This window comes from Temnothorax nylanderi, unplaced genomic scaffold (genome assembly GCF_030848795.1).
Source record: "Temnothorax nylanderi isolate EJ_2023f unplaced genomic scaffold, tnyl_v1.0 TNYL_tig0394_pilon, whole genome shotgun sequence".
Lineage (NCBI taxonomy): Eukaryota > Metazoa > Arthropoda > Insecta > Hymenoptera > Formicidae > Temnothorax > Temnothorax nylanderi.
Genome location: NW_027249456.1, coordinates 90615 through 113460, shown reverse-complemented (window position 1 = coordinate 113460; position 22846 = coordinate 90615). Strand labels below are relative to the sequence as shown.

General features: G+C 41.6%; 2 protein-coding genes and 2 long non-coding RNA genes across 4 annotated transcripts; 2 read left to right on the top strand and 2 right to left on the bottom strand.

Moving 5' to 3' along the window:
- The first annotated feature begins 3855 nt into the window (after window positions 1-3855).
- On the top strand, window positions 3856-4754 carry LOC139782190 (uncharacterized). The gene is made up of 3 exons (XR_011720809.1): window positions 3856-4213; window positions 4248-4481; window positions 4566-4754. It is a non-coding gene; the product is annotated as an uncharacterized lncRNA (long non-coding RNA).
- A 993-nt stretch (window positions 4755-5747) lies between these two features.
- On the top strand, window positions 5748-6729 carry LOC139782188 (putative nuclease HARBI1). The gene is made up of 2 exons (XM_071721156.1): window positions 5748-5947; window positions 6030-6729. The coding sequence occupies exons 1-2, from the start codon at window positions 5858-5860 to the stop codon at window positions 6663-6665; spliced, it is 726 nt and encodes a 241-aa protein (XP_071577257.1). The 5' UTR covers window positions 5748-5857; the 3' UTR covers window positions 6666-6729.
- A 300-nt stretch (window positions 6730-7029) lies between these two features.
- Window positions 7030-8317, bottom strand: LOC139782189 (uncharacterized). Its single transcript, XR_011720808.1, has 2 exons — window positions 8169-8317; window positions 7030-7999 (listed from the first exon to the last, which is right to left on the bottom strand). It is a non-coding gene; the product is annotated as an uncharacterized lncRNA (long non-coding RNA).
- Window positions 8318-11486: 3169 nt separating this feature from the next.
- Window positions 11487-12657, bottom strand: LOC139782187 (lysosomal aspartic protease-like). The gene is made up of 4 exons (XM_071721154.1): window positions 12554-12657; window positions 12305-12430; window positions 11847-11949; window positions 11487-11772 (listed from the first exon to the last, which is right to left on the bottom strand). Exons 1-4 carry the CDS (start codon window positions 12655-12657, stop codon window positions 11620-11622), a joined length of 486 nt encoding a protein of 161 aa, XP_071577255.1. The 3' UTR covers window positions 11487-11619.
- Between the last annotated feature and the right edge of the window lie 10189 nt (window positions 12658-22846).

Genomic DNA, 22846 nt, shown 5'->3' with positions numbered 1-22846 from the left:
GTCGGTAGACTCGAGGCACTCCTTGGATCTCCAAAACCTGAGGTGACTTCCCCGCAGTTGGCGGATATTAATAATTAACAATCCGCTAACTTGTAGTGGATTCGGCCGGTCCCACCCATGAGAAGTCGCGAAACGCCGCGAGACACGAAAGACGTCGTCAACATAAGCGGGCGCGAAAGGAGGTCGAAACCCAAGAATCGGAAATTCCCCAGGAACAAGATAACCCCGGTCCTCCGCATCTCGCCATTCCACCGCCTCCACCAGCGTTTACGGAGGAGCCCTGTTGTTCATCACGGGAGAATCGCCCCGTTGCCCCACCCCGTCGCGTTGTCCTACCCTCTCGCCTTGTTCCCGCACCTTATCGGCCTGTTTGTCGGGTGGCCCCGTTTCACGTGGTCCCCGTCAACCCCGATCCCGCCACCTTGCTTGAACCTCCCGATTCCCCCTCCTCTTCCCGAGGACCATCCCCGACTCCGTCGACCGCCTCGACCCTTGACACCCACGAGGAAATGGTCGGTCCCGAAATAGTCACCCTAGATTAACAATCACCCTTTTTTTTTTTATCCATAAATTCTTGTCCCTCTGTTTTCACTCCCCAAACTTTTCTTTATATTTAGTTCTTAATGTCGACTTAAATTAGTTTGAAGTACTCATATACACCACACGCACACCTAATCAAATCATTATGCTATTCAATGCCGATCTCGATGTAATAGTAGCGGGCAGGATGTCCACTTCCAAATAGATTCCCCCTCAAAAGGTCCTGCCCGATCGCCCCCGCACTTTTGTGATACCCGCGAACAATGCGCACACTAACTCTCCATTATATTCATATACACATTTTACACTAACGCCTAGTTTATAATTATTTTTTTATACTAAATAACATTTTTTTTTATGTCAAATAAACATAACTACTTATGTTAAAGACATCTCCATTCTTTCTTTAATTTAAGACCTCAACCCCCACCCATCTCCCACTCGAAATCGCACGAGGTCCGATCCTAAGTTAAAGGGATTAAATTCCTTGATTTAAAAGAGGACCGACGATCGCACCGCCCACGGAAGGCGTCCTAGGGTCCCTACGGACGCTGACCCTTCCTGAGTCATAAAAGTGCGTTCGGCTCGCGCCACGCGCCTCAGAGCGCGTACCTGCGAGCAGTATTCTTAAGCGTCTAGTTGCGTCCTTCCTTACCCCGACCCCTCTGGTTAGCCTTTCCTTCACTTCCCAGATTTTCCTATCCTAATCCCGAGGTTGGACGTAACACATTTCTTAAAAACATCTACGACATAACTCACGTAAGAATCATGTGTCCTCTTTTTAAACCAAATAACTTTTGTCTAAAGCAATTTTTTTCTACAATCAAAAATAAAAAAATTTTAGAAATAATTTGAACAGTCAAATATTTTTTATCTCATATAGTTTTAGGAAAAAATGTTTCTGACAAAAGTATGACTTGGAGGAGGACAAATAATGGTCAAATCAATTTTTGAAAAATTAATTTTTTTAGGTCACAAAATTATCGTCACATAAAATTCTATTTTTTAAATTATTATTTTAAATTATTATTTTTTTTTTCTATTTTTAAATTTTATTTTTTAATGTTTAAATATATTAAAATTTTATGAAACTTGTAACGGCTCATCACTTTTTGAATAACAATAACGATAACAAGTTACTTTTTATAATAGGTAATGAGTAACGGTAACGAGTTACTTTTTTCAACGAAAATAACGAGTTACGGTAACGATAGGTTACTTCTTTCAATGAGTAACGATTAACGGTAACAAGTTACTCTTCTCAATGCGAATAACGAGTTATGGTAACAATGAGTTACTTCTTTTAATGAGTAACGAGTAACGGTAACGAGTTACTTCTTTCAATTAGAATAACGAGTTATATACGATAACGATGAGTTACTTTTTCAATGAGTAACGAATTACGGTAATGAGTTACTTTTCAAACGTAATGGATTAATTCATATTGAGAGGAAGAACGCGTTCCTCTCTACGACGTAGAGATTGAATTCGTCCGACGACCGTGGTGATTTAACGAATTTAACGCATGTTGACATCGTACGACGACTTTGCTGGAGTTACGGTTCATCGTGGAGGTAGAGCTCGATTATCGGACGGTCTTCGCGCTAACGATCGTCGCGGTCGTCGTTTGGACGTTGCGCTCCTCGTCGACGCCTGTTTTTTTTTTTCCAATTAAAAGCATCGCACGGATCGCCGCGCAGCGATATGTCGCTGGATCTCCGACGAGAGTCATTGGACGATCTGATCGACGATATCATTCCGGTCAACTCGTGTACTTTCTGGACGAGCTCATCGCGAACGGTGCCGAACGAATAGGTCCCGACGAATGATCCGATATGTATCCGTTTATGTCGAAGCGTTGCATCAGGGATCACTACAACGCGATTTGCGCAAACCTAAATTTGCACTTTATCGCGTGTGCAATCGTTATTTGTACGGAAAGATCGCCGAAAAGTTGCACTCGCTGACGGAACGCGGAACGCTCGATTGGAACACTCTGTCTGATCTGTCGTCGAAGACGAACGTTTTGTACGAGTACGACGAGTTTCCAAGCGCGCTTGAGACAGCGAGGTTTGAGGGCGAAAACGTCCTACGGCTCGGGTACAGCGAAATCGGACGATTTTACGCGAGAGTCGCGCATAGCGGTAGGTCCAATGCGACGTTTTAATTCGCGAGAACGCTTCTGCGAGAACACGGTCGATCGAAGGACGGGACAGTGAGCGCGATTTCGGTGAGCGCCGGCAAATATTTCAAAATGAGCTACTCCGAAGCGAACGACGTTGCGGTGGTGACTTTCACGAACATTTCACCCGAAGACTTGATTCGCGCGACGAATCGCCGATAATACGAGCCGCGCGAACGCTACACCAGCGAGACGTTTGCGTTCAAATTGGCACCGGACGCGTCGATCGCGCAGCTCGAATACGATTTCGTCAAGCTGCTGTTCGAGGATTGTGAGTTTAGAAGACGCATACGCAGCATGGAATGTCGAAGTCTGCACAGTCGTGAATCGTACGTACTGTTCAGATATCCCCTGCGAGATCACGTCACCGTGAAGATGCGTGGAAAAATATGTCCCAACGACGACGACGGTGAACTCGTGGCGTCGTTGGAACAAACGATAAAACTGTTCCAAAAAGCGGCGGCGACGACGACGACGACGACGACGATCGACGACGCTGTTCTTAAATTTACCTTATTCTTAAATTTACCGAATCTTTCATGAGATGACTTCTCCGACACTCTCTCAATTTACACCATTTTAAAAGGCATTATTCGGCCTCGTACATTTCTCGCATTTGTTCTTGCTGCATATTGCATCGAGCGCGCTAGGACGACGAGATACTTGCCAATCGGGCGCCGACTCGGTAGGCGAGAGCCTCTTAAACTCCAGGCAGTAGTGTAGGCAGGAGTGTTCCCGAGGTCGGCGATCAAATAATTTTGCAAAAAAAGTTCGTGAATTAATTTTAATTTTATTGGTTTCTCTCTCATAAAATATTTATTCATCGATTTATTACGAAATATACTTTTTTCTCGATTCGCCCTTACCCATTATCTGTCTGTTTTACGAGGTGACGGAGGTTCTCGATGACGGCGTGTCAGGACCAGGACGCTGTCCCGGGGACAGCGATGGTGAGATATGACACAACCGACGGTCCTCCTGGGCCAGCGAATCCGACGAGGATAGCGAGCTTGAACAGAGGACGTGTCAAATCGCCACGCTGTCTTATATATGGCGAATTCGATTGGAAGCACTAGTGCGCACTAGTGCGCACTGAGTGCGCCCTCTGTCAGTATTTAGTGTTCGGTTGGCTTGCCCTCCACTGGTTCAGAATCTACATGTGTTCGGTTGACAGTGCACTGAAAACATGTGCTAGTGAAAACGTGTTCGATTGAACTGCACTACCATAGTCCAGTGCTACTTGTACGTTCGGTTGAGGTCCACTGCACTAGTGTGGAAGGCACTGAACTGCACTGACAAATTTATCAGTGCGGTTCAGTGCGAATGTAGAAATATTTTTTTGTTAAAAGAGAGTGAAATAGAGAATGGGTAAAAAGGATATGTACGAAGGATAAATACAAGATAAATACAATTAAAGGATAAATACAAAGAATAGATACGGATAAATACAATTAAAGGTTAAATACAATTAAAGGTTAAATACAATTAAAGGTTATATACAATTAAAGGTTAAATACAATTAAAGGTTAAATACAATTAAAGGATATAAATACAAAGGATAAAACAAGGCTACACACAAAGGATAAATATAAAGAAAAAAATGGCAGCTGAACTATTGCTCATAGATGAACTGTTAAACAGTTCAAGCAGTTCTAGTGACGAGGAAATGATGGCATTAATAATGCAACATGAAATGCGACAGCAAATTCCAAAAGTTCGGAATATGATAGATATTATCAATGAATATTCTGATAAAGAGGTATGTTTCTTCATACGTAATTTCAATTTACATTTTAAACATTTGTAATGTAAGATGTACATGTAAAGTAACTTTTGCTTAAAGTTTCAGCGACACTTTCGTTTACAACGGAGTACATTTGATAAATTACACAATATGTATGAAAATTCCGAAATTTTCAATACATTGCAAGAACATGGTGGGCGCAGTACTATAAACAGTAATATTCAGTTATTATCATTTTTATGGTGTATAGTTATTATCTATATATATAAAGGAAGATGTCCTGACTGACTCACTCACTCATCAACGCCCAGCCCAAACCCCTGAACCGAATTTTTACCAAAAGTATATGAAATAGGGGTAGAATTTTCCGGGGAGTGCCACTAAGAAAGGATTTTTAGAAATTCAAGCCCTAACGGGGTGAAAAGGAGTAAAACGTGTTTTCACGGATTCTTTAATATCGCCCAGGCCAAAGCCCTGAACCGAATTTTTATCAAAAGTATATGAAATAGGGGTAGAATTTTCCGGGGAGTGCTACTATGTGTATAGTTTTTCGTTACCGATTTTCTTGAAACCGGTTTTTTTAATTTTTCTAATTTTTCGGGAAATAATTGATTGAATTTCAAAGAATTATACATGAAGTAGGGGTAGAGGGAGAGAGAGGGAGAGAGAGAGAGAGAGGGAGAGAGAGAGAGAGGGAGAGAGAGAGGGAGAGAGAGAGAGAGAGGGAGAGAGAGAGAGGGAGAGAGAGAGAGAGAGAGAGAGGGAGAGAGGGAGAGAGAGAGGGAGAGAGAGAGGGAGAGAGAGAGAGAGAGAGGGAGAGAGAGAGGGAGAGAGAGAGGGAGAGAGAGAGGGAGAGAGAGAGAGAGAGAGAGAGAGAGAGAGAGAGAGAGAGAGAGAGAGAGAGAGAGAGAAGGAGAGAGAGGGAGAGAGGGAGAGAGAGAGAGGGAGAGAGGGGGAGAGGGAGAGAGAGGGGAGAGGGAGAGGAGAGAGAGAGAGAGAGAGAGAGAGAGAGAGAGAGAGAGAGAGAGAGAGAGAGAGAGAGAGAGAGAGAGAGAGAGAGAGAGAGAGAGAGAGAGAGAGAGAGAGAGAGAGAGAGAGAGAGAGAGAGAGAGAAAGACTATTTGCGTGTCTTATTACATATGTCCTCCGGGGCGAAGCCCGGGTAACCAGCTAGTATATATATATATACATACACACGCATATATACATATGTATATTAACTACATGAGTATATATATATATATACTCATGTAGTTAATGCATATATAGGTACGTAATAGTAATGTTTATATTATATTTGTAGGTTTGCAGGAAACAAATCCGTGATACGGGACGTTGCATCCAGATTTAATGTAGCAGAATCTACGTTTCATGCTATCATTTCGAATGTTATGACATTTTTACTTAATATTGCTCCAAATATAATAAAAATGCCTGCTACAGAAGATAGAAAAAGAGAGGTTGCTCGTGAATTTGAAGAAGTAATTAATATTGTTATTATATGCTAAAAGATATGTTTTAAAAGTTATATGTTTAAACATTTATAAAATAACTTTGTTTCAGATAAGTGGATTTCCTGGGGTCCTCGGATGCATCGATGGAACATTTATTAAAATTAGAACGCCTGCTAAAAAAATTAAGAGTACTTACGTTAATAGACATGATTTTCCATCTCTGACATTACAAGCAGTTTGTGATGCCAATAAATTATTTTTAGATGTCTTTACCGGTCCTCCTAGTAAAATACATGACGCAAGAATATTCCAATTATCATTTTTAAGTAATGAAATACAAAATATATCAGAAAATTATCACTTATTAGGCGATGCGGCATATCCTTTAAAAAAATATTTATTAACCCCGTACAGAGATTACGGCAATCTTACAGCCCTTCAACGAAATTATAATTTTAAATTTTCTCAAACAAGAGTTAAGATAGAAAATGCGTTTGCATTATTAAAACAAAGATTCAGGCAGTTAATGCAACTAGATTTTCTCACAGTTAAACGTTCTGCTAATTTTATAATTTCATGTTGTGTGTTACATAATTTGTGTATTTTGAACAATGATCATTTAGATAATATTGAGGAAGACGTAGAATGTAATGAGAGGCAGGTTTATAATGAGCAGAATCCGAACGATAGGATGGAAGGTGAGGTAAAAAGAGACATTATTTGTAATTTATTGGCTTTTAATTAGTGAAAATGTAACACAAATAAACATGTATGCACAAATAAAACTTTTTACAGAACACAAAATAAAATTTATTCTTTTACTTAATAGATACTATATAAACTTAAAATACTTAAATTTATATTTTAAAGAAAATAATACTTTTTTAATACATACATTGTTTCTTTTATATTATTAACGCACTTTAATAAAATAAATATATTTTTTTCTTTCAAAATTAGCATAAAGTACTTTGTACTATCAAATAATGTAAAAAAAACTAAAAAATTTCTTTACATAAAACATTTTACATTATATAAAAAAACTTAAGTAATACATAACGTATTTAGTCTTTAGTAATACATCACATATAAAGAAACAGTCTTTAGTATTCCATCATAGTCTTTAGTATTTTAGTCTTTAGTTTTTACGTAACAGTCTTTAGCATTATATTAATAAGGAAACAGTCTTTAGTTATCATATAATGAACAAAATAGTAAGATAATATTGTATAACTACTTATAACTTTTTCAGATTACATAAAGTATAATGTGTAAAAAAGTATGCTGTTTCTAATCACTACTTGAATCTTGATTTAAATCAATTGTATCATTGTCTGTTGTTGAATCTCGATTTGAATCAATTGTATCATTTGAAATATTTTCATAAAGCTACGTAATATATCCAATTTCTCTGTATGTCTTCTTTCTCTCTTCTTTTCTTTATCTTCCTGAATGCGTAATAAAGTCTCACTTATAGACATTTTTTTCGGTGCCTTTTGTGACTTCGTGACTTTGCGATCCATTGCTATATTTTCTTGTTGCTTTTCAATAATTTTCCCAGGACCTTGCATTACCTCAGGCTCCAAGCTGTCATCTATTGCCTTTATCTTGTTTAATTCTTCTTCAAAATCCACTCTTGTTCGTTTCGCACCTGATTGCTGATTGCTTCTTACAGATTGCATTTTACGTTTCAAAATAGTCTTGTAACGATTCTCACATTGCGTACTGCTTCGTGCAATGTTTAGTTCTGTTAAGATATCATTAGATATTTGTATCCACATTGATTTTTTACATTTAAATCGTTTCATAGGCCCAATTAAAGGTAAATATTGCTCATATTTATCTAATAATAGTTGCTTTCCATTTACATCAAAACTCAGATAAATCTCACTTCTGTCTTTCTTCAACATTCATGTTGAAGAAAGACAGAAGTGAGATTTATCTGAGTTTTGATGTAAATGGAAAGCAACTTATAAGCGTGTACTTTCGTCACACCAAGCAGTTGTTAATTCGTTCTTATCTTTGAGGGATGGATCCTTATCTTTGCTAGCAGCCATGCTTTTCTTTGAAAATCTGTAACTAATAATAGAAAGTATAAAGTATAACATATTTGAAGTTGTAATTATACAAAAATATATATTACACAATATACAATAAAGGTGCTATAAGATGTCATAAACTAGTAATATTGATCTCAATATAAAAAAATCTTAACTCTCTTGTAGATATTTCTCTTTATTTTACATACCTATAATGTTTCACTTTTGTAAATAAAAGTTTTTATACCGTATTATAAAATAATATACTTCAGCCGACTTATTAGCTCGGTTAAAACGGTCGTTTAAAAGCCGTTAAAGGTTAAGTTGAAAATGGTTTTCAAGGTTACGAACGTCGCACGTTGCAACATTCATGTAGGCATTGAAGAAGTTACTAGTTGCACTGCATTGGGTCAGTGCAAGTGAACGCTCCCAGATCAGTGCAAGTGACCGCACTCGGGTCAGTATAGAACTACGCAGTCCGAGCACGTGCGCGTAGTAACAAAAAGTTACTAGCCACTGGAACGGAGCGAGTGCACGCCAATCGAATTCGCCATTAGTCCTTAGACGATGGACCTCGACTCGGGGATCCTATAGTGGAGGCCGAACTTCCTCGACGTCGGTAATGTCAACATTTCTAATCCTGTTTTCTATGTTATATATCTATATCTGTCCTTGTCTAACAAGAGGCATCTGTCCTTGTTCGATTACTGCGCCATCTCTCGCTACACGCAATACTGCTTATCCTATCAATTTTATTAGAGAAAATCTTTTTTTCTAGGCGTTGAATCTTAGTTCTATTTACACAATATTGTTTCTACATGTTGTCCCTAGTCCGCCTGGGTGTCATTTTATATATATAAACTGCAGTATTTTTGTTATTGTCGTCAGATGACAGCTGTATGTGCCCAAATTTGTAAAATTTTTAATTTTTTTTCGTTCCCGATATGAAATCGTGTGTCGCGGACTAGATTTTTGTGCGTACTTTAATTCTGTAAAAGGATTTTGCAATTCTGTAAAGCCAATTCAAAGATTTCTTAAAATAAAAAAATGTCGGTAACTACTGCCACTATAGGATCCCCTTAACTTCAACATAAAAGTTATGTTAATTGTACACATATAATTAACCTCAAATTACGATCAGAATTACATTTCCTTTCTATTGAAATATTTTAACATAGTATCGGTGTTACCATTTAACACATCCTTATTATGTCAAATTAACACAAAAATTTGAGTGGACCGTTTGGGACATGTGATTTATATTATATTTAACACAAATTTTCCAACAGTGTATATGCATAGAAAGTAGCTAATCTCTCTGTGTTTTAAAGTGCAAATAATTCATATAAGGATTGATTGTATCAACTACAGTATTGCTGAATAATTATTGCTTAATAATTATAACAGTTATGCGGCGATATAATCAAATACCATTCCATTTTTGTGATGAATATCCCATACAGCACAAAATATTTTTAAAATATTTTTAAAATATTTTTTAGGAAGATTAAAATAATTCACAAAAATATTTTTAGAATGTTTTTATGTCCGCCAGATCATGTCAGAAAAATATTTTTTAAAATATTTTTAAAAGATTGCAAATAAATATATTCAGTAATATTTGTAAAATTTTTTTAGAATATTGCTTCAAAAAATAAAATATGTTTAAAAGGGCATACAAATATTTCAAAAATATTTTTGTAATATTCCTAAAATATTTCTAAAAGAAATTAAAATTAATTTGCAAAATTTTTTTAAAATATTTTAAAAATATTGTAAAATAAAAAATACAAAATTTGATTGCACTTATTTTTATTTATTATATGATACATAGATAGAATCTTTGATGTTTTAATCTACAGAAAATAAACTGGGTCCCAGTCTTGGCGCCAACTTTGGCCCGACACAGAAGTACGGGGACAACACTGATTGCCATATCATACTCGCAACGTGTTGCTTTTGTGCCGCGGTAGTTACCTCCGGCGCTGCTCGAGCGAGAATTTCTCCAAGTCCAATTCGGTCTTTCGACACCGACTCGTGGCAATGCTGTGTTCGTATAAGTTACACGACGTGGCGATCGACTATGATACTCCCCGCATCGACTTCGTTGTACGTGCTCCTTTCGTGTACGTATTCCACAAACGTTTTACACATTTGTACGGACCAAGCGAAACGCGTTTGCACGTCCATACGTATCGCTCGTGTCGCTCGGCTCGCCGAGCGCACCGCACCTCTTATAGTACCCAACCGGCCGGCCGAGCGATCGGCGACGCACCATCTTACGCACGGTCGCTTACGGGCGCCGGAGGCAAAATATCGAGACTTGGCCATCGGGACTTGACCGCTGAGAGCGACGACGACGCGAATTCGATTACCGTACGGAATATCCGGCAGCCGGTCTCGGGGGTCGACGATACGCCACGTTGACGCGAAGCGAGACAAATGACACCATAATTCGGGGTACTTGTAACCGAGAGGCACGAACGCGGTCGTTACCTCCGGCGCCGCTCGAGCAAAAAGTTTTCTAAGTCCCCTCGCGGCGTGTTGCTTTCGCGCGGTTGTTACCTCCGGCGCCGAGCGAAAATTTTCTAAGTTGACCCAATACATGCCCAGTACTGAGCCGACTCTCGGCCGTAGATCAATATCATTTCTGGCCTTATACACGGTCAGTACTGAGACGAGACTCGCCTCGGAACAGAATATGGTTGGATGGGGGTACTGGTCACCGAGACTGGCACAATACTGATCTAGCGGTTTATCCGTACTGGGGCAGTACCACCCATCAAGTCTTGGCAGCCAATATTGTGCCACTTCTGGGCCATGCGGACAACTCTGGCAGAAGTCCGACATTCGCACATGGGTTGCTAAATTATAGCTCTCGCTGTAAAAAAATGTTATAGTTTAATCCGACAGAACTTGGACGCTGTACCGATTTGTCCCAGCGAAAGCCACACGCCGCGAGAGAACTTAGAAAATTTTTGCTCGGGCGGCGCCGGAAGTAACGACCGCGATGCAAAAGTAACACGCCGCGAAGGGACTTAGAAATGCTCGGGCGGCGCCGGAGGAACGACCGTGACGCAAAAGCAACACGCCGCGAGGGAATTTGAAAAACTTTTGCTTGGGCGACGCCGGAGGTAACGACCGAGGCGCGAAAGCAATACGCCGCGAGAGGACTTAGAAAACTTTTGCTTAGGCGGCGCCAAAGGTAACGACCGCGGCGCGAAAGCAACACGCCGCGAGGGGACTTACAAAATTTAAAATAATATTTTTTAAATATTTTGGAACAAGATTATAAAACAATATATATGTAGATTTAAATTAATATTTTAAAAATATATTTCAAATATTTAAGAAAATATTATCTGGATGGTAAAGAAAAACATTTTAAAAAATATTTCTAAAAGATTCTTAAAATATTTTTAAAAATGTTATCACAAAATATTTTTAAGCCATTTTAAAATATTTTTAAAACCATTTTAAAATGTTTCTTGCAATATTTTTATAGAAATATTTAGACATATTTTTTGAAAATATTTTGTGCTGTATGGGATAACAAGCACTTGAAAATCGATATTCTAAAAAACTTTGACTTATTTGTTGATTAATGTCATTTAGATTTTCTAATATTTAATAATAACTTCATGAGAAGGCAATCAAGATTTATTTTGCCTTGGCGAGTCCCACTCGGTCGTACTCCATGTCAAACTCTGTATAGTATCGGCCAATAAATACAGCGCCCAAAATCCGCTCACTATCGTCAGTTTGAATACGATCAAAGCCGATGAGGCACGTTACCGTACCGTCTGCTGTGTACTATGAAACATTAAAAATGGCATGATATTTCTATTCTACAGCAATTTAAACCTTTATGTAACAATATTCTTTACCTTCAAAATGTAATCTTCACCAGTGAGTCTGAACGTCTTACCGCCTAGGACGAAATTGATATCGGGCAAATTAGAAATCTCGTCGCAATTCACCTTTAAACGAAGATTAATGTTAGTAATCCATATTAATAATCCGTAATATATCAAACATTTATTAATTTATTTCAATAATTTATTTAAGGTAGTTGATATAACGGCCATTGCAGAAAGGGATAATCTATTACTTATTTATCTATTACCATTTTATTAATAACACCGATCTCTCTCCAAATAACTGCAATATCCAATAGTGGTCCAGATATCAGTGAGGTGCCCGTGTACGCGACGGTGGTTCGATAGCCGTTCGCGCATAAGATGTTATCTCTTATTTGAACCCTACAGTGCGATAGCATTACCAATTAGCTGACATATGAACCGTAGTTGACATACATATAATTTAGAAAAAAAAAACTACATACTTATCTATTTTAAATTGCCAGTATTCTTTGCGAGTAACATCCACATACGTAAACTCGCCCTCGTAACGGGAAGAATAGGTGTCACCCAATAGCAGTTCACCGCCTATGTAATCGTCCGAGTAATTTCTGTATAGGTTGTATATTTTTTACATTGTTTATACATTTGCATTTTACATTGCATGGAAAGACAAAGTATGTAATTTAAAAAATAGTATTAAACACACGTGAGGCATACGGAAAGATACATACCGATTTAGATAAAAGCCAAAAATTGGTCGGGACACCACTTGTTGATCAATTATGTTTTGGAAGACAGAAGGCGCTTCAAAGGCAGATAAGGCGAGATAACCCATCCCCAGAACGCCGTCGCATTGTGACCAGGTCCAAAAATTTGTCGAGAAATTAAATATCTCTCCGAATATCTGTGATGTAACCTCAAGGCCACCAATCTACGAAACGTTGATATTATTAATAAAGTATAGGTAATATAATTGCGCGCGTTTTTTTTTCGGAGAATAATAGCAACATGTGCTTTTAATTTTGCTATACAAAGATAGAATTAACATCACTAAAAAATATAATAATTTTAAGCAAAAATATTAATAGAAAAATATTACAATATTATTGTTTAAATTAATTTTTTCTGAAGAAAGTATGATTATCACAAAATCGCGCTAACTAAAATATATATGCTTTTTGATACTAAAAAGTAAAAATAGTATATCTAATAAAATATAATATGGTTCTGTAACGTAATTATGAAACCAAGAAAAATATGATAATTTACAGGATATATTTTTATTTTTTAGCATTAAATAAAATTTTTCTAAATATGTATACGTTTTTCGCTTATACATGTGCGCAACGTTTCATTAAACTCGGAACTTCTGGGTTAGCAAGGTTCTTTTATATATGAGGGTCGGCCGGAGCGCGCGGTCGAAAGCGGACGTGTTCTCGTGAGCTCCGTATAGAGTGTATTAATAGTGTGGGAATATCGAAGGTTTTTCGGAATATTCTGCTATAGGATTGTTACAGCCGTGATTTTACATCGATCTATGTATATTTCTGGTCGTTCTGACTTATTTTTGGGACTTTATAAGACTTTGAAGTGCGGAGTGTGACACGCGGCAGTCTTCCGTCTTGCTGCCTTTATCGCTCTGAGAGAGTGGACCTTTGGAGGATCGAGGGGCCTTTCTGTGGCCTCCTCCGGGACAGAGGTGTATTTTTGGACTGAGGGGACGAGTTTAAGGTGCACTCCGGGTGGATCGAGTGAGTCGTGTGGATTTCTCGGGCGTATTTTCTGGATTGGAACCGTGGGATCTCAGTGCCGCTGTGACGTGTAGCGTTTGGTCATGCACGTGTCGCGTGCGTGATCAGAGATGGACAGGAGTCGTTCCATTTGACGTGGTGTGTGACTGCCGAAGCGGTGACTATCGGGGACGGTATCTGGGCCTCGAGGATGTCCGGTTTCGTGCCCGAAGCGACTTTCTCATTTTCATTTATTCACCGCGAGGCGTGTTAAAATGCTCGCGCTCGTGTTCGCGCACGTGGCGATGACGTGACGGGGAAGCGCTCGGCTCGTCGTTGCGCGCTGCTCGCCTTTCATCGTGATTATTCGTAGTCGATCTTGGTGGCCCGCAGGATATCCGGCGTGCAGGTGGTTTCTGCGCAATCACGTGGTGGCTCTCTCGCGTGGGTTACCCCCGTCGCGGCTCTGCTCTGCTTAATATTAATATATCGCGATATTAAAGTTTGAGAGGAGTTTTAGCGATATTATTGAGAGAACATTCGATCTCCGCTGATTCGTGTGATCTTCCGCTCGGGCGTCGCCCTTCGGGCCTGGTGATAGATCCACGCGCCAGGCGTGTGGCAGTTGGAGGTTGCGTGCTCAGTGGTGTGCTGGGATGTCTCAATCGAGCAATGAGACTCATAGTTTTTTAAGTACTCTGTAAATAAATTTGCGTGCGTCATATTGCGCCCTCCTTTCACCCTCTTCCAGGTGGCGGCAAGCTAAAGAACGAGGATCGCCATCCCGATCTGAGGAGATATCCTGGGGTGGTGAAAGCTGTTGTAGACCGATAAGTCTAGGTCGAAATAAGTTATAGAGCTCTTATTGGTACAGACTGTGTACTAGCAATCATTTGAGTAGTGTAGATTGACTTGTTTCCTTAGAACTGGTCTACTTGCGCGCCCGGTTTAAACTAAGCCGTGATTGGTCCTAGGGGAGGGTACCCCGAATATAAACCTACCATGGAAAAGTCTCATGAAAAAAATTCACCACTGCCGGGGTATTGGAGCCCTGGTGGTCGGCTCGCTGCCTCTCCCGTCCCTGGGGGTAGCGCGTCGTTAAGTAGCGAAGGGCTCTCGTCGACGTTGCCCACGGGCGTCGACGAGGATAGAGCTACCGTGGAAGCTCAAGCGTTTGTTTCCGAAATGGAGGAGGGTATCAGGAAAGATATGATCTCCGCTGCGAGACAACAGGAGGTAAGTCTGCGTCCCCAGTGGCTCGCTAGGAAGCCGACATTTTTTAGAACGGATGTAGCCGCTCTCCCGCAACGAGAACGACCTGAAAAAAGGAAGGCAATCGAAATCTCTCCTCCGCATGACCTGGTTGATGGAGGGACTGACCTGGGCCTCTCGCAGGCGGACGAGCCTGTTGAAACTCTCTCTGAGGAGGACAGTGATTGCGGTATTACCTCTGTAGGTGCACCTACGCCTAAACCCAGAGGTATGGGAAAGGGTAAACGCCCTTCGAAGTTGCTGAAGATTTCGGATCCAGCTGCGGAGGCTGAATTCGCCAAATATGTTAAGTCACTCGCGGTTGAGGATCTTGAGCTGATGGAGGCGTCTAAACTGGCGGACCTTGGTCAACAGATCATGGACAACGTTGAGATTGTGAGACTCAAGTCCTCGAATTTTCAGAGGCCTATGAGAGGTCGATTGAAGGACTTCGCTATCCGTTCGAAGGAGATCTTTCGAGTCTTCCTCGATAGACTTGAGGATAAAGGAGACCCGATTTACATGAAGATAAAAATCAAGGAGCTAACCGCACAGGTGGACCAGGCGAAGAAGGCCCTGAATGATCAGAAGTCGGTCATCTCTTACCTCGAGAAGGAGCTCCAGTTGCTCTCAAGGGGAACTTCATAATGAGGGTTATGATGCGTGTGCGACTGTGCCTGTGACGAAAACTCATACCGAGGAGGTCTCTAAGGCACCACGTGGGAGGCCCAGGGAAACTCCTAAGGAGGATCCTAAACGGCGTGTGGGAGTGTCCTCACGAGGGTCGCCGGCCAAAATTGGAGCCGGCCCCTCCCACGCGGGAATGGATTTAACGCCTTCGCGACAGCCTGGCGTAGTGGAGGGCGAGTCTTGGTCGTTGGATATTAAAGGGTATGAGATTGGCCCTGGTGAGACCAGTAGGGAACTAGATGAGCATATTGCCAAGCTCGTCAATTAAAGGTGAAATTCACAGTATGCAGAGGTCAAAACTTATGGCTCTGCTGGATCCAGAGTCTGATTCGAGTGTTAGTGCGAGAGGCTCCGTTGTCTCCAGAAGAGGAAAGAAGACCGTACCTAGGATCACAAGAAGTGAGCAGATGGTTCCGCCTCGTGATCCTGTCTCTGTTCGGACTGATACGGAGTGGAGTAAGGCTGTTGGTAGGCATGTGCGCAGAAACGCAAGGAGCGGGACACAGGCTTCCGGAGCTGAGACTTGACCTCTCCCCCCTCCAACGGTGGTGCAACCTGTTTCTGGGGAGAAAGCTCGTGCGAGGAAGGTACCTAGACGTAGGCCCCCCAAGTCTGCCGCGATTTCCATTACCGGTTCGAGGGAGGGTTTCTCATATGCTGAGGCACTTAAGAAGGCGAGAGAAAATATAGTGTTGACCGACTTGGGGATTGAGTCTTCGAAAATTCGAAGAGCAGTCAACGGAGGTATCATTATTGAGATTCCGGGCGACGAAGGCGCGAAGAAAGCGGATACCCTCAGAGATAAGCTGCAGGAGATACTCGGTAATGAGGCGACCATTACCAGGCCAGTTGCCAAAGGGGAGCTTAATATTACAGGTCTCGATGATTCTGTCACGGTCGAGGAGATTATCGACGTCGTTGCTGGTATTGGCAATTGTAGGTTGGACAGCGTTAAAGCCGGGTTAATTCGACGCATGACTAATGGTCTGTGTGCTGTGTGGGTGCAGTGTCCCCTGTCCGCTGCGATCGAAATATCTTCCCGCAACAAGATTAAAATTGGATGGTCCACAGTTCGAGTGAAACTATTGCAGGCAAGGCCTGTGCAATGTTTTAGGTGTTGGCAATTTGGGCATGTTCGCAACACTTGCCCGTCGGAGGTGGACCGTAGCGGGCACTGTTTTAGGTGCGGCGGTGTAGGGCATTTGGCGCGTGATTGCTTCGCGGATCCTAGGTGCGTTGTGTGTATCGACCAAGGTAAGGCCGGTAACCATCGTTTTGACTCTGACAAGTGCCAGATGAGTGGGAGTGAGGAAAGGCCGAATCGTCCTACTCGGAGAGGCACACCGGCGCGGAGGGCTGGACCCGTAGTTCCTGAACTATGACCCGAGTCCTGCAATGCAATCTAAATAGGAGTTACCGGGCTCAGGATTTGGCAATGCAGAACATGATGGATTTAGAAGCTGGCATGTTAATGGTGTCGGAACTTGCCAGCATTCCGGATACCTGCTTCTGGTACGCCAGTGTAAATAGGTTAGCGGCGATTTATTGGGCCCCTGACAGGCTTTCTCGTGTGTGCGTTCCGCATAGTCGTGGCACCAACTACGCGGCTGTTCTGCTCGGTGATATACTCTTCGTGTCGTGTTATATTTCCCCGAACATGGATAGGGGCCTGTATATAGAATTCTTGGATGAACTCACCACCGTTGTTACTTCCGCGGAGGGCCATGTGATGATTTGCGGTGACTTCAATGCCCACTCGACCTCTTGGGGATGTCGCTCTACTAAATGGAAAGGTCGAACTCTCGAGACATGGGCTGCAGAATTTGACTTGCGATTAGTCAACTCGGGCAATGTGCCCACGTGCGTGCGTGAGCAGGGAGAATCAATCATTGATCTCACCTGGGTCTCTCCGGGACTAGTTAAGCGTGTTAGAGACTGGATGGTTTTGGAAGGTCTTGAGACCTTGTCCGATCATCAATATATAAACTTTGATATCCGTGGAGTTGGTGCTGTCCCGACTGTTGAAAGACTGGTGCAATCTAGGTGGGACATAAAAAATATGGATACAGAGCTATTCGAGCTGGCCCTTGAATGGAAGTGTTGGGTTGATCCAATTGACATGGGAGCGATTTCGGCCGATGAGAGTAGTAGTTGGGTCCGGCGTGCAATGAAATTTGCGTGTGACGCTGCGGTTCCGCGCACCAGTGCTCGGGCTAGGAAACGACCTATTTATTGGTGGTCTAATAATATTGCTACGTTGAGAGCGATATGTATGCGCGAGAAAAGAACTCTAACCCGTTCTAAGAGACAAAAATCGAGCTCCTTAGAATATATCAATGGTCTGAAGACCTCCTACAGACTGGCCCGCGACAATCTTCGGAGAGCGATCGAGAAAGCGAAGTCGTCGGCTTGGCAGGAGCTATTAAACAGCATCGAGGATGATCCATGGAGGCTTCCGTATAAACTTGTTCTCAAGCGCCTTCGGAAGTCATCCCCATCGCTCGCCGAAACGTTGGACGATGTGACGTTGGAAAGGCTGTTGGACTCTTTGTTTCCTCCTGGTAGAGAACTTATTGAGGAAGATTGGTCGGGTATCGTTTGGAATGACGAATGGGACGTCACGTGTGATGAAATGTGTCGAGCAATCCAAGAGAAGGGTAAGCCTAACACGGCTCCGGGTCCGGACGGCGTTAAAGCCGCTCTTTGGAGAAAGGTTCCGCCCAGTATGACTCTGAGACTGGCGCGGTGTTTCGACACGTGCTTGAAAAGCGGTACCTTCCCAGCAGTCTGGAAGATCGCCGGACTAGCTCTGATCCCAAAGGCTGGACCTGCTCAGGTTGGACTATTGCCCAGCGTAAGACCGATTTGCCTTTTGGATGATGTGGGCAAGATATTGGAGCGTATTATCGTCGGTAGGCTTCTGGAGTGGATGTCGGAGCATCCGGTTGCCGAGTGTTCGGACAACCAGTTCGGCTTCAGAAAGGGCCGGTCGACCTCGGATGCGCTCTTGCGTCTAAAACAGTTTACGGAGGAAGCGCGAGCCGCGGGGAAGATTGTTATGGCCGTTAGCTTGGACATAAAAAATGCGTTCAATTCCATTCCTTGGCCAATGATTAAGAGAGCTCTAAAGAGGAAAGGTTTCCCCGATTATTTGCGTAGAATTATCGCGAGTTATTTATCCGGAAGATTTGTGGAGTACCCGGCTAAGGGCGGTGGCTTCCGACGTAGAAGAGTACGGGTAGGGGTCCCTCAGGGTTCCGTGCTTGCCCCGCTGCTGTGGAACATCGCATTTGACTGCATCCTGCGCATCGTCGTGCTGCCTGGATGCATGATCATCTGCTACGCTGACGATACGCTCGTAGTAATTAGGGCCAAGGACCGCGATTATCTTATTTATAAGGCCAATCAAATGGTCAAAAAGGTAGTCCGTAGAATTAAGGAACTGGGACTTGAGATCTCGGAGAGTAAGACGGAGGCAGTGATCTTCGGCCTCCGTTTCAATCGGGCAAACGCGCCGGTGATCCGGGTGGGCCAGTCGGATGTTACGGTTAGCGGCTCCATGAAATACCTTGGGATCATGGTGGACGGAGGTTGGCGCTTCGTTCAACATTTTGAGTATACCGCGCAGAAGGCTGCCAGAATTATGAGTTTTTTGGGGCGACTTATGCCTAATTTGAGAGGACCGAACGAGAGGAAAAGGCGTTTATATTACAACGTTATACTCGCCGTGTTATTGTATGGAGCCCCGGTTTGGGCTGAGAAACTTGCGGCGTCGCGCAAGCTGCAGCGAGCGTATCGGCGTGTACAGCGTACCGCGGCGCTTAGGGTTGTAGCTGCGTATAGAACAGTATCCTGCGATGCGGCCATCCTGCTGGCTGGGGTGCCGCCGGTAGACATCCTAGCGGTGGAGCGTAGGAACATTTATACACGAATCCGTGAACTTAGGGACCGTGGCTTGGTAACCCTTGATGCGGTGCAGCGTATCAGGGGTGAGGAAAGTGTGCGGGCCAGAGAGACTTGGATGGAGCGTCTCCGGGACGATCGCTTGTTTGGTGCCAGGACGAGGGAGGCGATCTCCCCCGATCTGGACTTGTGGATGGATCGAAACCACGGTTGTCTTACTTTCCGAATGACGCAGCTCCTTACCGGGCACGGATGCTTTGGAAAGTATTTGCATAGAATTGAGCGGGCTGACACGGACGAGTGTCCGCATTGTCACCTAGCGGTGGACACGCCGGAACACACTATCCAGGAGTGCCCGGTTGGTGCTGTGGCGAGACAGGAGCTAGTGTTGGTCATCGGCGCTGACCTGACGCTGGTTGCAATTGTCCGGGCCATCACAAGATCGGAGGAGAAATGGAGGGCTTTTTCCACCTTTGCCGAACGAGTTATGCGGGTTAAGGAGGAAGAGGAGCGGCGTCGACAGGAACTGCGGAGGAATCCTCCAATAGACGACGGGGCTCCTCCTGATTTAAACGTGCCTTAGAGATCTTAGATCACCAGTGTTTATTGGACAAACTAGCCGTCCTACTTGCGTGGGCATGCGTGCGTGTGTACTGGCACAGATTAATAGACAGATAGCCAATGGCCCCTCAAAAGTCGAGACCAGCATTTCCGTGCTTTGATTACCGACACACTTTGCCCCTTACCGACAGACTTTGCCCCTAGGATTGAGTCCGGACTAAATCACATTACAGACTTTGCCCCTGGTGCGAGTCCGGACTAAATATACCCGATTTTACCTACAGACTTTGCCCCTGGTGCGAATCCGGACTAAATATACAGTGATGCCAGATTTCAGCAGTGATGTCAGATGCTCGACGCTCGGTCAGCCGCGAGCCGGCGTCGCCGGCGAGAATCGTGCTGGGCTTCTTTATTAATATCTCGGCGCTCGCGCTCGCGCGCGCGCGCACACCTAGGTCTTGTCGTACTTATTAATTAATTACTTATGATATTTATTGTATATATATATATATATATATGAAGCTGAGACCGAGGATTAATAAACAATACTATTGTTATTATATAATAATAAAGAAAACTTATTTTGTAATTTGAAAATAATTTCTTATTTTTTTATGAGCAAATCGTTAACTTTCCTAAAATTGTTAGAAAATATGCGAATAATGTTAATGATTGTCAAATAATTTTCCTAGTTTATATGTATTACATAACAACTCATTTGCCTAAAAAAATAAAAATGCAAAAAAAGTTAGAAAAAAACCAGGACTCGAACTTGAGACCTTCAGCATTCTAGCCGATCGTCTTACTCGCTCGTCCACGTTTACTATTAGAAAATTGCTTCTACCGGCTTGATAGATTACGCACATGGAAACTTTAAGCAATTTTATTTCATTAATTATTTGACATTGGCACAAGTTACTATGTTTTGTAAAATACATATAGTAAAATTAAAGGACAAATTTTTGCAATAACAGTTCTGTGTATTTCACTTTTACGAATAGATTACGTACATATTGTTGCTCAACGGAAACCGCGAGAAGGTGGTGCTCTTCCGTCATGAGATAATGTAAAAAATTAGTTTTTTTAACATTGCAATAATTTTAATATGTATAAATAAAAAAATATATAAGTAGATAAAGCTCGTATGTCTTAGATAAAACAAGGACAAGAGCCAATAACCAAACAACAGGATTCTAAATAATATAGTTTAATATTCCGTCAAAATAACTGGGACGTTTCGTGCTTTACAAAGACTTTTTCAATCAATCAAATAAATCCCTCTAATTAACTGTAATACATCATAATAATCCCGTTACATAAAAAATCCGTCGAGAGATGAAATAAATTAAAAGAAAGTTTAACATCATAAGATTAACATTAATTAATAATTATAGCATTTTTATTATGGAATTTATCCTCTCTATTGATTTAAATCATAGCGTTCGTTTTTTTTACTTTCTTAATATTAATAATTATAGTATACAAATTACATGGAGTTATTAAGAAGCCACATCAAGTTGAAAGCCCAAAAAACCTTCCCCCGAATATTACTGTAAAGAATTTATTGCGAAAAAACCCTGACTGAGATAATATTTTTTCGCAATAAATTCTTTACAGTAATATTCGGGGAAAGGGGGGATGTTAGATACGATTTGTATCAGCATCAAAAATTAAATCGATTTGCGATTTATTTAAGTGAATTTACTGTTCTAACGAAAAACTGTGTTTCAAGACCGACAATTCGTTGGCGCGCAGTTTAGTTGGAAATAGTATTAGAAATTCACACGGAAATTATTTGCTACTTAGATCCTAGCTCGGACTTGATGGCGTTCTTATATTATAATTAATTTAATGTCAAATATACAGTCTTAATAACTAATTTTTGAAGGAAATTTATAGTTTTCAAAGGAAGAAAATTCTCGAAATTATCGATGATTATACGTGTTATAAAGTGAAGAAAAAGTTTCTTGAAATTTGTATAAAACACGTCCAGCATGCAGATGAACATTGGTTTGACCAGAACAACGAATGTTATCCACATAGAATCCAAATGTTAGACTTTATGTTAAGAGTTAAAATATGTGCAATTGCAAAAAAAATAACACTGGAGGAAGAGAAGAAATAAATACAGCATCTAGAAGATCAAAAGAAATTAAGACAAAATGTCAAAAACTGAGAAATATAAAACATATGTAAAATCGTCTATTATGGCCCAACTTATTATGACTCAAAGTTTTCCACTTAAATTAATTTTTACATTTTAAGCATAAAGTCGACCGTCGTAATAAGTAATGTTAAAATGCATTCTACGCTCGCCGCAGTGACTACTGTCAAAATGCCATGCATTCTGCGCTCGCCGCAGTAAAATGCATTCTGCGCTTAGCGCTGTTTATAATGTGCAAATAAAATATACGCTCGCTCATCTATCTGCATTAGTGTCATCTTGTGCACTGTGTTCATACAAGAATTCGTGCAAATGGAGTAAGGTGCTACCTATATGTGCACATGGGTATCTTACCGTTTAGAGTACAAAATATCTATAATCTAATGGGTAGATATGATTGCAACCCGTCTGTAATACAGCAGCGTGTTTATAATCCAGTAAGTAAATTAATAGCAAATTGTTGCCAATTTGGCATTAAACTCACTTACAAAGAACTTTGCCCATTTTTATAAAGGTTTTAGGTCCCTCGCGTCTAGTAACGAGACTTAAAATGAAAGATTATTGTTAGAAGATCGAAATATTTCTGTATAAACATAATCCTTTATTGTAAGTTAATACCGTTCAGAGATACACTCTTTGAAAGATTAGAAAAATTTACAAAATGGCTTTATTTCATTCGATTTTTCGACGTCCTAGGCATCTCCTTGTGATGACGGATAATAAAC

Bases quoted from the DNA above. Each gene is read 5' to 3' on its own strand.
- LOC139782188 (XM_071721156.1), top strand. From the start codon at position 5,858: ATGACATTTTTACTTAATATTGCTCCAAATATAATAAAAATGCCTGCT. The intron at 5,948-6,029 runs GTAATTAATATT...ACTTTGTTTCAG, and splicing joins TTGCTCGTGAATTTGAAGAA to ATAAGTGGATTTCCTGGGGT.
- LOC139782187 (XM_071721154.1), bottom strand. From the start codon at position 12,657: ATGGGTTATCTCGCCTTATCTGCCTTTGAAGCGCCTTCTGTCTTCCAA. The intron at 12,431-12,553 runs GTATGTATCTTT...CAACCTATACAG, and splicing joins TTTGGCTTTTATCTAAATCG to AAATTACTCGGACGATTACA. The intron at 11,773-11,846 runs GTAAAGAATATT...AATGTTTCATAG, and splicing joins GTGAAGATTACATTTTGAAG to TACACAGCAGACGGTACGGT.